The sequence below is a fragment of the Syzygium oleosum genome, unplaced genomic scaffold (genome assembly GCF_021117445.2).
Source record: "Syzygium oleosum isolate NSW1041296 unplaced genomic scaffold, Sole_v2.1 Sole_v2.02, whole genome shotgun sequence".
In the NCBI taxonomy this organism is placed as follows: Eukaryota; Viridiplantae; Streptophyta; class Magnoliopsida; order Myrtales; family Myrtaceae; genus Syzygium; species Syzygium oleosum.
The window spans coordinates 14802756-14816317 of record NW_026607486.1 but is presented as its reverse complement, the minus strand read 5'-3'; the positions used below and the strand labels follow the sequence as shown (position 1 = coordinate 14816317).

Genomic DNA, 13562 nt, shown 5'->3' with positions numbered 1-13562 from the left:
GAGGTTGATGAAAACTTCCCTTACTACTACTCTCGATGAGATCGGAAGGAAACATCAGACGCCACGAAAATGTACAGAAAAGGATAGTAAAGATAGAGGCCAAAATCCTACACATGATAGGTTCATATAATATTTGTTGGTAGTACGATGAATAGATCCGTCTCCGACCTGATTTTGATGCACGCGATCGAATGCTGGAACGATGCAAATGGTGAAGCTGGGAATGGAAATCGCGCTTCCGAGGCCCGTTCTTCGAAGGATACATTATTGTCCGTCACAGAATTCCGATATTGAATCAGAAAGCCTTTTCGTTGCACGAATGAACAGACGATTCAGCTCATGACTAGGTTACAGCAAGTACCGTTGCTGAGACACTATTTAGGCCGTACAAGGACCGCACCGGAACATTACAGACTACGCCAATACTCATTACGCAAACAAGAAAATCAAGCACATCAAATCCTAAAAGGCTTACACATCACTGAGTACAGTCCTTGTCCATAGAAGGACCAGAAGAGAGCTTCAGGGGACCGGAGGATGGGGTGGCACACTCCAGAGACGAGTTCTTGCTGAGGCTGTATGGTGCGGCATTTGCTACCCTGCATTCGTGTGACACGTCAATCTCACCTATCATGGCCAATACAGTTTGCAGAAATTCAAATAAATGACATGTGAAAGTATCTGAAACTGGAAACCGCAAAATCAAGAGAAAATGACAGACCTCTCTAGGTTCGGCATGGGTTTGGACGAATCCAAAGCCAAAGCAGCAGTCCATTTGAATATACGTATAAGTCGAGCCACAGAAAATAGAAAAGGCCTTCCAAGATTACTAAAAATTTTGGGTACGAGACAGCTCTTTCACACTACTAGCTCATGCCAGAATGATTTGAGGACAATAATGGTTGAAAAGTTCGTAAGTCGTCCAAATTATTAACAGGACATATAATCCAATTCCAAAGCAATCTTCCCTAACTGACCTTTTCTTGCGCTTCTCCAAGAACCGAGCCAAGGATGCCGTAGGAACCTGAGGGATGGCTGCAAAAAAGTCGAACTTCACTAGAAGTAGAAACCTTACAAGAATATCAACATACTGATTCCCAGTATCTAACATGTCAAACTAAAAAATAGAGATGCAAATTATGAAATTGTCTGAGAGCATATTCTGCTAAAACAGGGGAAGCGGAAAGGAATTGGAAAAGAAGTGAATGAAGAGAAACTGGAAAAGATTTCAACTAAACTTGATGAAAACCCTGGAAAAAGACATCTATTGTCATTTGGCTATCGAGAATAAAAAACCCGGACAATCTTTCTCCTTTAAGCTCCCTTCTTTCTTAGTCAGTTCTATTCAACATACAAGACACTTCCATGCTGCGTACCCCCAACATATCATGCAGATGCAGTGTTCCCTCAGAAATAAAAAAATTTTGAAATGCAAAAAACAAAGTTTCACAAAGAAGCTAAAACATTTGTGCACATTAGAATCCTACCAGCCGATACCATGGTCGTTGCAGAAATTGATCTCATGGCCCCAACCGTCTTTGGATTGTCCACTTTGCTCAGAGCAGTAACTCCTTCAGTGTTACCTTTCTCCATGTTACCGGGTCCACTCCCCAACTTAGGAGCCAGATGTGAGACCTCTGAGAATGGGCTCGAAAGGCCAGAGCAAGGCCGTGTAGTAGGCTGCTTCAGAACCCCATGATTGCCAATGATATTCCCAGGGGTAGGCGCTTGAACATAAGATCTTGAGTGCGATGTCTTAGGAGATTTAGAAGTCCCACTCCCTGCCAGGAACATGATAGACTGGACCTGCATATCATACCAAGAATTTTATTGATTGTCATGACACGAAAAGGCACACAAATGGGATAGAGTCAGGGAAGAGAGAGAGAGAGAGAGAGAGAGAGCACCTTTTCGGGAGGGATGTCATCGTAAACAATCACGTTACCCGCGTAGAAGATGGTCAGTTGAGGAGGCCCATAAGACTTGACAGCATTTCTGCAAAAGATATTTCCGACAGCAAAATTTAGTTTAAGCATCCTCAAGTTCTGAAATCAAGACCACGCTTGTGGAGTGAAAACGAATTGTAAATATATAGCTTGACAAAAAGAAAACCATGCTTAGGGAAAAAAGCACCATAAGATAGGATCTGTGAACAGATTCAGTTTCAACGCCACTTAATTGTCTAGAGGAGTCATTTTGTTCCAACCCAGAGCACTTACAGAACCACTTGTTCTCTTAGAAGTCGAGCCTATTAAAATGCCTATGAAAAAACACACAGAATCTGTTCAATCACAAAACAAGTTACCTCGGTTCAGTGGTTCCCAATGTAGAAGCGGCGCCTAGAAGACCTGAATTTGGAGTGGCAACAACAACACCTCCCGGCAGCTCTAGCTTCAAATCAGGAACTGCACAGAACTTGTCCAATAATGGCCATTTTGTTCCCGAAACTTTGTTCAGTCCTACAGATTGCAAGAAAGCCATGTCATCCATCCATTCAACCCTGACATCTTTAGTACTGCAATTCGGAATTAGTATTAGATTTCAACTGTCAGGAACTACAATCTAGTCCTAGAAAAAAGCAATGTTTGGGGTCACAAGCAGCTTTTGAGTGAAGCGCAAGGAACTTATCCACCCTACGATTTACCCAGATGTAAGGACATTTCCATGTTTTTGAATCTCGAACCGATGGTTGTAGGTTCAATACCTGCTCTGGGGAACTCGGATTTAAGTGAGGGTCATGGAGGGTGGGTTGTTGTGCTAGTTTGCTCCGGGTAGTCAGCTAATTACAGTCGTGCCCCTAGGTTATCCAAAAAGAAAAATGCCAGTAACTCCACAACAAGGCTCAGGTGAAGAAGTTCTTTTCAACTTGGGTAGAGAAAATACTTTTCTCACGATAACATGCGTTGATCTATACATAAACCTGAGTTAATGGACAGAGCATGATCTGTGATCTCTGATGAGCAGCTAGATCTTCAAAAAAAAAAAAAAAAGAGGAAAAGACACTAATCTACGGTCAATGAATTACTTATCAAAAAATTTCTAGCTTTGTTAAAGGATTCACGGGAACAAATTAGACGAGTTCACTCTATACTGATAAATCGAGCCATGTAAAACTGAAAAGAAGATGAGATTAAAGGTAGCTGAGTATTTAACATGCTAGCTGAGAAAGTGAGCCGCCTAAAGGTTGAAAATTCTTCAACTTCAGAAAATCAGGCAATTTGATAACTAGCCATTAAGGAACTGCCATTCAAATGCATACATTTGAGAAACTCCCACATACCAAAACTGCAACTTTTATCGCATTAATTCCTACACCCTTAATCCCAATTATCCAAGCGACAACTCAAACTAATCAGTATCAAACTATCATAATAAAGCAAAAAAAAAAAAAAAAAAAACTCATTTTCTCTTCCTTTCCATTGTCCCCAAATCATGAATCGTGAAGCTAATTTGAAACTCATCCTATATGAAAGTTCCGTGATTTCGAAGGAGTCCAGCTGAAGATAACTCGAGTAGCAAATGAAAGAAAGACTATAATTGAACAAGAATAGGGTTATTTCAAAAAAGAAAAAAAAAAACAAGAACAGGGTACTATTAGATTCAAGAAAGGGACAAACCAGAGTCTCTGCAAGCCTCACTGCTAATCTCTTCCTTCTTCACAACACCCGATGGTTCGCTCAAGCTCAAACCTAAAAAGTCTCTCTCCATCTCACAGCTTCCCAACAAATCTCCTCACCCAAACACGGATTCCACCAAAACCCGCCTACGAAATCCGCAACCAATCACTCAGCTCTCAAACTAAAGGCCAAAAGAGGCATCATATTGAAAAACCAGAGAGAGAGAGAGAGAGAGAGAGAGAGAGAGAGCGAGCGAGCGAGCAAGAGAGAGAGATTCTCTCTGGCTTGATAATACAAAGGTGTGGTGGGGTCACCGACGCACGGGAATGTCCTGTTTCTCGATCAGAGCACGGCCACATGATTCCTAGAATGAGTGTGAAAATGGGCATGATCTTCATAGTGCGGGCCAAGATTGTGCCTGATGAGGGTCTGCTGACCGACTAATAACCAACGGAGACTTGTTATTTTGTTCAAGCTCGCCACTGATGTGATGCGCAGAAAACGATCCATCACATGCTTTCGTGCGATTGGTCCGGAATTTGACGCAGAGGACGAACCCGTGGGGCTCCGCCACGGAAAAAACACACATGCACGGAGAAGGGCAATGGGAAAAAAAACACGTTTCCTTTTTGGAGATGCGACTGTTTGGTGACTGACATGATTCGAGAGAGATGATATCTTCCCTTCCTTGACAAGGTCTTCGTGGCCACAAAAGAAAGTTGGGCCACTTGCGTCAGAAAACATGTCTGAATTCTTGGAACAGACGATGCAAGTACAGTTTAGCATCGGAACTTAACCCCTGTTCCGCTCGTTCCAGCTTCATTTCTCAAGTTTGAGCTTGAGTTGATTGAGTTATTAATTAGCTCGTGTGTTCGACCCCATTCGATTATTTGAGCTGGTAAACTTTAGTCTGAACTCGAATTAAGCTCGGAATCTAACTCGGGTCCCTGATATTCGGTATAAATTAAAAAGAAAGTATACATTTGTTTCGAGTATATTTGTGCATCTATATGTGTATCCGGTACACTTGAAAGAGATTCCACCCTCGATAAATTGGCGACTTAGGTATTTTCGAGCTTGAGATTGAATGGATCACAAATTACTTGGTCTGTTTATGGCCATAAGGCCATTTCATTGTACGCAAATGATCATTGAATCTGTACATTATGTGCGATGACGAATTAGAAACGAAATGTAGTGTAGCGCCAAAATCCCACATTAACGATGCTCAAGTATAACAATTCTTCTTTATCATAGGTAATGACATCTTCTCCGTCCTCAAGGATTCAAACGAGAGAATTTCGAACTTTGCTAGCGTTTTGATTTCTCAGTCATGTTCTTTCCTTCCTCCTTTCCCAAGCAGTGGAAAGATGTAGGAATCTGTAGTCTCTTGAAAGGTTGTCATTGTACACTTTCTAACTTGTCAATTGTAATTGCTCCGATGTGACGGTGTCCGTGCACCTATCAAGTAAAGAAGTTGACATCCACATTCCAAAAATTGAAGAGTATCCTGTCTGACCACATTGACAAAACATAGGTCATATCACATCGATTCATTTACCGACACCTTCCGATAATTATGATTCATAAGGACAACTTTCTGCGAGATGAAACCCACTGAAAATATGCCAACGGGAATCTAAAAGAAGAGAGAGCTTGCGGAGGAGAACATCGGACTCCACGAAAAAGACATCCAGACGATGATGGTTGAGATGAGACCGAACCATATGTTGGCCCACCGTCACGAATCCTACTCGTGTGATGCGTCCGTAAGGCAGTTGCAAATGCGACCAACTCTTTAATGCCCAACGACGTCATTAACATCAAAGTCCGACTAGATATCAGTGAATGCGACGCTTTGTTAAAGACCCAATAAAGGTTTTGAGTGAATGTTCATTCTTTCTCAAATGGGTTGGAGAAAAGAATGTTAAATCAGAACGTAAGCTTCTTCTGCAGAGACAAAAAACATCTCAACCCTATTACAAGCTTTTGTATTTTCGGCATTCATTGATCGAAGCAAGCATCCAGTTTTTCATTCCAAAATTGAATCTGCTATTCGTCGGTTACATGAGGAAACATGATTAACTTACAACAAGAAGTCCAGTCAATAGAATAAGCAATAAGAACAAGAAAGAAACAGAACATTACAGAACAGACTATGTCCAAATCATCCAATACAGACAGGTAAACCAAAATCCTAAAGCTTATACATACTTATACATCAGTGAGGACTCCCCTGTTCCATCGCAAGAGCTGGAGAGCGATTTAGAGCACTCGAGTGTGGCGTCACGCTTGCTCTGGAGAGTTCTTGCTGAGGTTGTAAGGTGCCACGCTCATTACCCTACGATTACACAGAAAATCAACAGTCACTTTCATCGTCTTTCATTTCCCAAGAAATCAAATGAGACGTGTCAAATGTAGCCAAAGCCAGAAGTCACAGAATATCATTCTGCCAAACCGAGCAAAGATCTTTAAGTCTCGGATTCAGCATTGGCTTATCTAAAGCCTCAGTTTCAGCCATGCTATGAAGTGATATCCTCAAACTAATAAGGTTCCTGACCTTTCTTTGCGCTTCTCCAAAAACCGAGCTAAGGATGCTTTCCTAGCCTGTGGAATGGCTGCATGAAAAATTGAATTCCACTTATGAGTACAGTTTTTTCAAGGACATCCTACTAGCCAACACTTGACGAAAATAATGAAGAGTCACGAGTCGGTAAAGTTTAGACATTCACCTTGCAAGATCATCTGCTAGAACAGGAAAAGAGCAAAGGACTTCGAAAGAGAGTTTCACAAGCAGAGAGACAATAAAGATAAAACAATCCTTGAATCAGAATCCTACCAGATGGTACCATGGCCGTTGAGGCAATGGATCCCATGACACTGACCATTTTTGGGGCGTCCAGTTTGCTTGGAGTGCCAACTACTTTAGAATTACCTTCCTTTGATTCATCCTTGCCAGCTGGTCCACCCTGTGACTGAGGAGTTGGATGTGATGACACTGATAATGGACTCGAGAGGCTAGAGAAGGGTTGCGTAGTAGGCTGGTTCAGATCAACGTGATCCCCGGCCGAGTTGGCCGCGGTAGGCGCCTGAACAAAGCATTTTGCCTGTGATGTCTTAGAAGCCATTGGAACCCCATTCCTGGCAAGAAACATGATCGCTTGGGCCTACGTATAACAAGCACAACATAGCTGAATCAAGTTTCTTAGCTTAAAAGGGCAAGGGTAGAGACAACGAGAGAAAAGGAGAGAAAAAGCACCTTTTCAGGTGAGATATTATCATAAACATTCACGGTACCCGCGTAGAAGATGGTCAATTGAGAAGGAGGCACGGTAGGCTTGATAGTTTTCCTGCGAAAGATATTACCAATGGAGGCACTTAATTCCAAGCAAGTTTCAACTCGTAAATTCGAAAGCATACTTGTTACATGGGAAAAAATTGCGAGCGCCTAGCTGGAAAAAAGACCGCCTTCCAAAGAAAAAGAAACTCATCCAAGAGCCCCATCCTTCGGAGGTCCATTCAGATCTATCTCATCAAGATGCTTCAATTGTTTCAAAAAAGTACACTAGTCTTCCAATCCAGAGCAATTCTAGTATCTTCAGCTCCCAAAAAAAAGGACCTTTTGTTTTCCCGCTTTTATAAGAAAAATCATTTTAATTTCTAAACGTAGCAGAAACTTCTAGACGTCTTTAATTGGAATACTATTCTTAAACATTTCATAGTCTTCAATACCAAATAAAAATCTGATTCAGGACGCTAGAAATCTAGAGCTAAAGCAGAAGGCTAAAAAAGACGGAGATTACTAAGCACAAAGGCAGTTACCATGGCTCAGCGGTTCCCATTGTCGAACCAGCGGTAAGATGGTCCGAATTTGGGGCAGAAACAAGAACACCTCCCGGTGGCTTTTGCCTGGTCATACCACCTGGTAGAGTCTGTCCAGTGGCAGCGAAGTGAGTCTTGAAGAAAGGGTCGCCCATCGAGGCGGGAATTCCCTGATTTGAGAGGGGAAGCACCCTCGCATCCCGGGGATGAGATTGTTGAGAGCAAGACGTCAGCGAAAACGGCGAGCCACCTTGTCTGTGACGATTGAATGAACTCTAGTTCGAAAGAGAAAAAGTATAGAACCATTAGTTGAAAGTCACATCACAGAAAGACCATTGGAATAGAAGTTCTGAAACAGAGTTTCACTTTGGCAAAATTGATTACAACGGTTATAGAATAAAAATAGCAAAAGAGTCCCATGTTTCCAACTATTCAACTTTCTGGCTAAAAAACAGAAAGGCCATTCAAATCAGCTAAAGACACAAAAGCTATTTAAATAAACAGCTGAGATAACTAATATATATGACTTAAACTATCCAAAAAACACTGAGATGACTTTTCCCGATGTAGTGTCACGATAACACTCACGAAACAGAATTCACATCTATAAGAACATGAGAAAGGAGAGAAGAATACGTGCACTTCGACGACAGTACGTCTTCGACTCGAATCATATGCATCTGCAACTGGGAGGTGCGTCAATCCAGAAGAGACAATCGGTTCGCTGACCTTTTTGGTCTTTTCATCCTGAGCAGCCTTAAAGGACATCCGATGAGGAACAGCAGAGACCTTGTTCAAGAATGGCCATCGCATTCCTGGTGAACCTTTGTTTGATTCTACAGAACAGATTGCAAGAAAGCCATATTGCACATCAACTTCAATCCCCAAATCCTTAAGTCGTGCCACTCGATTCTCAAGAACTACAAATATGTCCACGGAAATATTGCAAAAAAATTTGCTCTCAAAAGGAGCATCCTGGTTGACTAGAAACCCTAATTTGAGCCCCTTGAGTTGATTTGAGCTCATAATCTGCTCACGCATGGCCAAGACTTGTATCACGTGTTTCTCAATGCGAATTACCTTTAACAACGGATCATATCTTGTTTCTAATGTACTAGACCTGATTAGAAACCATGCATGTATGCTTTAGTGCTAGAAACTCTAATTCGAGCTCATTGAGTTGATCTGAGCTTATAATCTACTCACGCACAACCAAGACTTGCATCATGTGTTTCTGAATGTGGATTACCTATAATTAGGTATCATATGATGTGTTCAATGTTCGCCAGAAACGAACTTCCAGACCGACCACAAGAGCACGAACTACAATATAAGTCATGCATGATAAGCTAGAACTATCCTTTTCCCATGATAAAATGAGCTGAGTGAACCATAAATGGACTGAGCAATATCTTGGTTCTTTGTATTAGCTGCTGGATATGAAAAAAGACACCAGTATATACTCTCAACACTAGCAAATGCTTCCACCAAAAAAAAAAAAAAGAAAAAAAAAAGACTAAGCTTTACGGGAAAATCAGGAGATAAGCTCACTCTAAGCTGTGAATCGAACCCATGCCCGTGAAAATTACCAAGAAGATGAAATTCAAGCTGAGAAGCTTAACGGGTGAAAAGTTCTCTCCACATAACCGCAAAGGAACGCGCAAGTTTAAGGACGAGCTATTTATGGAACTGCCCATTCAAAAAGCCTACCCATATACCTAAAAAGGAAAATCATAACCAAAAAAGCCAACTCTCATCGCATTAGCCATCAATCTTAATCTGAACAACTCGGACCCATATAATATATCCAAACCATCAACGTAAATGAACAGCTCCAATAATCAAACCAAAACATTTAATTCTTCAACCCCCCCTCTCTTTCTCCCCTGAATCATGCATCTCAGTCGGACAAAAAAAACAAAAAAAAAAAAAAGCATGCAAATTGGACCCCCAAGTCCAAGCTGTGCGACCGAAACTTAAAACTCATCTTGATTAAAAAAATATAAAAAAAACACGGAAGAATAAAAAAGCAGCATCAGGGAAGTTTGACTCGACCAGCCCAAAAGAAAAGATTGGAGATTTCTTCAGCAAGAACGTATGGAGAATCGTCTGGAGGTGAAAGAAAGGGACGAACCAGAGTCTCCGCACGCATCCCCGCCGGTCTCTTCCTTCACAGCGCTCAAACCCAAGAAGTCTCTCTCCATCTCACGCAGCTTCAACGCCTGAACCTCGCTCCCCAGCCCCTCCCCCTCCCCCCCCTCAAGATTCGAACAAGCACCCGCACCCACCCCCCCACCCCCACACACAAAACCAAGAAAGACGCGCCAAAGATCGAGCCAAATTCCTCGAGCTCCCAGTGGACTTCCCGAGCGAGAGGACGTCAGAACGAAGGGGAAACGAAGAGAGCTCCTAGAGCTTCGTTTTCTCAAAAAGAGGGAGGAGGTGGGAGAGAGAGAGAGAGAAAATCCAATTGCGTTTCACATGAGTTTTACGGGCAGCGAGATCTGGACCGTTGAATCCTGCGGGCCGAGGGCCAGCTGGTCGGCCGCGATCTCTTTCCCTTGCGAGTGTGGTGGCGGTGGTGTGGGATTGATGAGGGTAGAGGGGGGTGGGGGTGGGTTTTACCGATAGGTCCGGTCGGAGTCGACCGGCTCGGCCGGTAACGCACCACGTGCGCCGCCCAATTGATTCACACACATTGCGGAAATGGGCCTCGCCCCCCTCCCGCACGCGCGCGGGCGCGCGCGTGAGGACCGCGTGTGGGGGTGGGGCGCTGCTGCGAGATCGCCGCGTGTAACCCCGCGGGCCCCCACGGACGAACGCGACGCTGCGTTTTTGCGGTTAGCTTTCCTCGTGCGCGAGTTTTGATTGGGGGGGACACCCCCGATTAATCGGGCGCTGGCCCCCTTTGGATCGCCAGTTTCTCGTGTCGCGGCAATAAAATCTTTTTTCGCGCGCGAGGGGAAATATCTCGGTCGGGAGTGTCACGCATCTCTCTCTCTCTCGCCATCGTCAGCTTTTCAGATCTGCTTTGCGTTTTGGGACAAAACTCGGGATTATTTTCCAATCCCCACTCCTTTTCAACGTGGAGGACATGCGATGTCTTGACGTGGCGTCTCGTCACGCGGGGGCCGTGTCGGCAGGGTCTCTCGTATTCGACCGTAACTGCTTGTGCCCGAAGCTTTTCGGCTCGAAACCTTAACCGAACCGACCCGTCGATACCCCCGTAAGCAAAACTTATCTTCCTTCAAGCGTCAATGTAAAATCGCGGCGAATTACCGTTATGAAAGAGGCTTTTATCAGTAGATTCTAGACTCGAATTATTATCGAGTCGGTTTACGTGATCCCAATAAAAGCATTTACTCAAAATATAATATATGGTCACGCACACATTCTCTTTGCTAATTGCATTTGGATTTTGACCACGGGTGTCGTGAGGCACACCTCAAATATCAAATCGCAGAAAAAATGTGTGTTCCTCGGCTTGTCCATCGTGGCACCTTCTTATCGATCCCCACTCAGATTGATTAACCACGTGTTGCAGAGATGATTTCACACTTGTAAATATTAATACGATAAAACTTGAATATGCGGAGCTTAATATATGATTGATTTAGCAAAATTACCATGTCCAAGCATCAGATGCTGTCTCTACGAAATCGTTCACATGGAGTCATTCGGAATCCCTGTCTCCGGTCCTATTTTTTATTTTATTTTTTTCATGTTTTCCTTTATATTTTCTTTTACCTCGGAAAATGCCAACCCGACATTTATAACAAATTGAATGACCACATCCAAGAACTTCTTTCGGTCTAATCAAAGAAATGATTCCACTGAGTGAGAAACAATGGTTCAAAAGACCCCACGTCAAAACGATCTTTGAAAGACCCACGTTGACATGATGGGTAAAACTTTAGGGGCAAATAGATGCCCACGCTCTAAAGAAAATTAATCATTTTCCATTTCTTTAGAGAGGAACGAATTCTGAACTTGATGATTAATTGCATGCATCAGCTAAACTATTAAATTTGGTAGACTTTCTGGGTTTCATCAAATTTAACGACTTATATGCAAACTAGTACGGACATGCGCACTATACGTGGTTTCCATGACACCACAATAGTTATTAAAAGAAAAAAAACTTCCATGACTTTCATTGATTTAGGAAGTAGCGGATGATAGAGGTGAGCGAAAAACGACTCAAATTATCGAACCAAACCGTTTTTATATGATTTTGATTCGGTTCGATAGTTCCATTTCAAAATGAAAAATAATTCACAAATCGAAACCTTCGTAGCTTTGTTTGGTTTCGATAATTTTTTCAAACCAGATGAAAATCGTGAAGTTTAATTTTTTTTTGTATGTTTTGTCAATTCAGCCTTTCTCTGTAAATTCGAAATAGCGCTGAATTTCATTTCGGGTGTCGCTTTTGAATTGTGACGAACACATAGATATTGGTGTTCTATGCAATTTAACACTTTATCTAAGCTCGCTAAAGCTCATGAAATTACAAAAAGAGCTAGAAAGGAAAAAAAAGAAAAGGGAAAATGACACAAACAGGTCATGAACTATGACTCAATGTGCAATTTGATTCTTGAACTTTAATTTGTTCAATGTAGTCGTTGAACTTTAGCTTAATGTTCAATTTAGCCCCTAAAATTTTAATTTATTCAATGTGTTCTCTGAATTTTTGGTACATGTTTAATTTAGATCCTGAAATTATAAGTTTAGAGATTAAATTACGTATTTAGCTAAAGTTCAGTACCTATCTGTATCATTTTTTTAAAAAGAAAAACAAAAGAAGAAAGGACAGCTCGAAAAACAGTCCGAAGGAATAAAAGAACAAAATACCGTCAGTCTCGTCACGGATGAGGTGGAAACGATAAATTGACGATATCTCGGGGGGCAGCGGGCAGTACCACGTCCACACGTGAAAGTGTGGTCGAAAATTAAAGGCGGTTCGCACGTGCTTACTTACTTACCCATGCCTTTAAACTTTTTCTCTTTTTTCTCTTTTCATTTTTTTATTTTTTCAAAATTTTTTTTTGATGTTCCTCAATTTTTCACAGGGAATAAAATTATTTTAATTTATTATCGCCACGACATGGCGGCTAGGAGGTGCATCGGTTCGCTTAACAGCACGTGAATTATCTAGTCAGCATATATAAATTAAGCAAGCACTATCCAAAAAAAAGAAAGAGGGGGACAAAAAATAAAATAAGCAAGGAATTAAAAATCAATAAATTTACGAGACCCAATATTATATTATTTTTATAATATGTGTGTATTTAATTGTGGACACATTGAGGAAGGTGTACCCCAAACTCGTGATGAATAGTAGCCTCTCAATTTAATAAACCAACCCTTAGAAAGCCCACTTGTTATTTTTTTTGTAATTTTCGTATATTCGATTTGGCTTCTGGTCTCGACTACTTTCGTCGATGCACGTAACCCTTTCTGCCAGCGCACATCGAATGAGACCCTCTACCTACGGAGCGGAGGGTGTTGGTGTCGGTGAGAATACGCTGAAAGACGAGATATGTCGTATTAAATATTCGAGAAATCTGTCATAATTATCGTCGGAACGAGAAACGGGCGATAATGATTGGAGAATGCTGGTCCTATAATTTCAATTTAGTGTTAAACATGACGGCTGACCCGTATCGACTAATATAATCAAGCAAAATATATAATGGGGAAGAAGGTGGGCCACATGTACGAAAAAAAATACATTTATATATGCAAAGTCATACGTATATATACCCATTATCTTATTGACAACCATGTGCTAAGGACAACTTTAATATATCCGAATAAATTAATTTATTTATTTATCAAGTGCCGGTAATCCATTCTATATTGCCTTTTTCCATATCTTTACTTTGACCAAGGTGGTTTGTTCGAGTATTATCCTCATACCTTTCCTAGAATCGTCCATTGAACTTAGAATTTGTTCCCCTTTGGGAGATTTTCACAAATAGGAAACGAGGAATATTTCGTTCCACGCAACTAGTATTGTACTCTAGACGAGAACATTCCCGATGGTTCGGGCCGCCGGTCGGGAGATCGAGAAAGAGAGAAAGTTGGCCATAGGAGACCACCACCATCGAGGTGGTCGCATGT

At 41.8% G+C, this 13562-nt stretch overlaps 2 protein-coding genes across 3 annotated transcripts; both read right to left on the bottom strand.

Moving 5' to 3' along the window:
* Positions 1-290: 290 nt before the first annotated feature.
* Positions 291-3891, bottom strand: LOC130134449 (protein TIFY 6B-like). 2 transcript variants are annotated; one of them, XM_056308186.1, is made up of 6 exons: positions 3618-3891; positions 2306-2515; positions 1908-1995; positions 1488-1806; positions 978-1035; positions 291-599 (listed from the first exon to the last, which is right to left on the bottom strand). In XM_056308186.1, the coding sequence occupies exons 2-6, from the start codon at positions 2488-2490 to the stop codon at positions 479-481; spliced, it is 771 nt and encodes a 256-aa protein (XP_056164161.1). In that variant the 5' UTR covers positions 2491-2515; positions 3618-3891; the 3' UTR covers positions 291-478. The 2 variants fall into 2 exon arrangements, with proteins under 2 accessions (XP_056164161.1, XP_056164160.1); XM_056308185.1 differs by having other exon boundaries at positions 2306-2459; positions 3618-3883.
* A 1733-nt stretch (positions 3892-5624) lies between these two features.
* On the bottom strand, positions 5625-9718 carry LOC115686864 (protein TIFY 6B-like). The gene is made up of 7 exons (XM_030612279.2): positions 9574-9718; positions 8076-8275; positions 7440-7714; positions 6877-6967; positions 6457-6784; positions 6178-6235; positions 5625-5958 (listed from the first exon to the last, which is right to left on the bottom strand). The coding sequence occupies exons 1-7, from the start codon at positions 9641-9643 to the stop codon at positions 5904-5906; spliced, it is 1077 nt and encodes a 358-aa protein (XP_030468139.1). The 5' UTR covers positions 9644-9718; the 3' UTR covers positions 5625-5903.
* Between the last annotated feature and the right edge of the window lie 3844 nt (positions 9719-13562).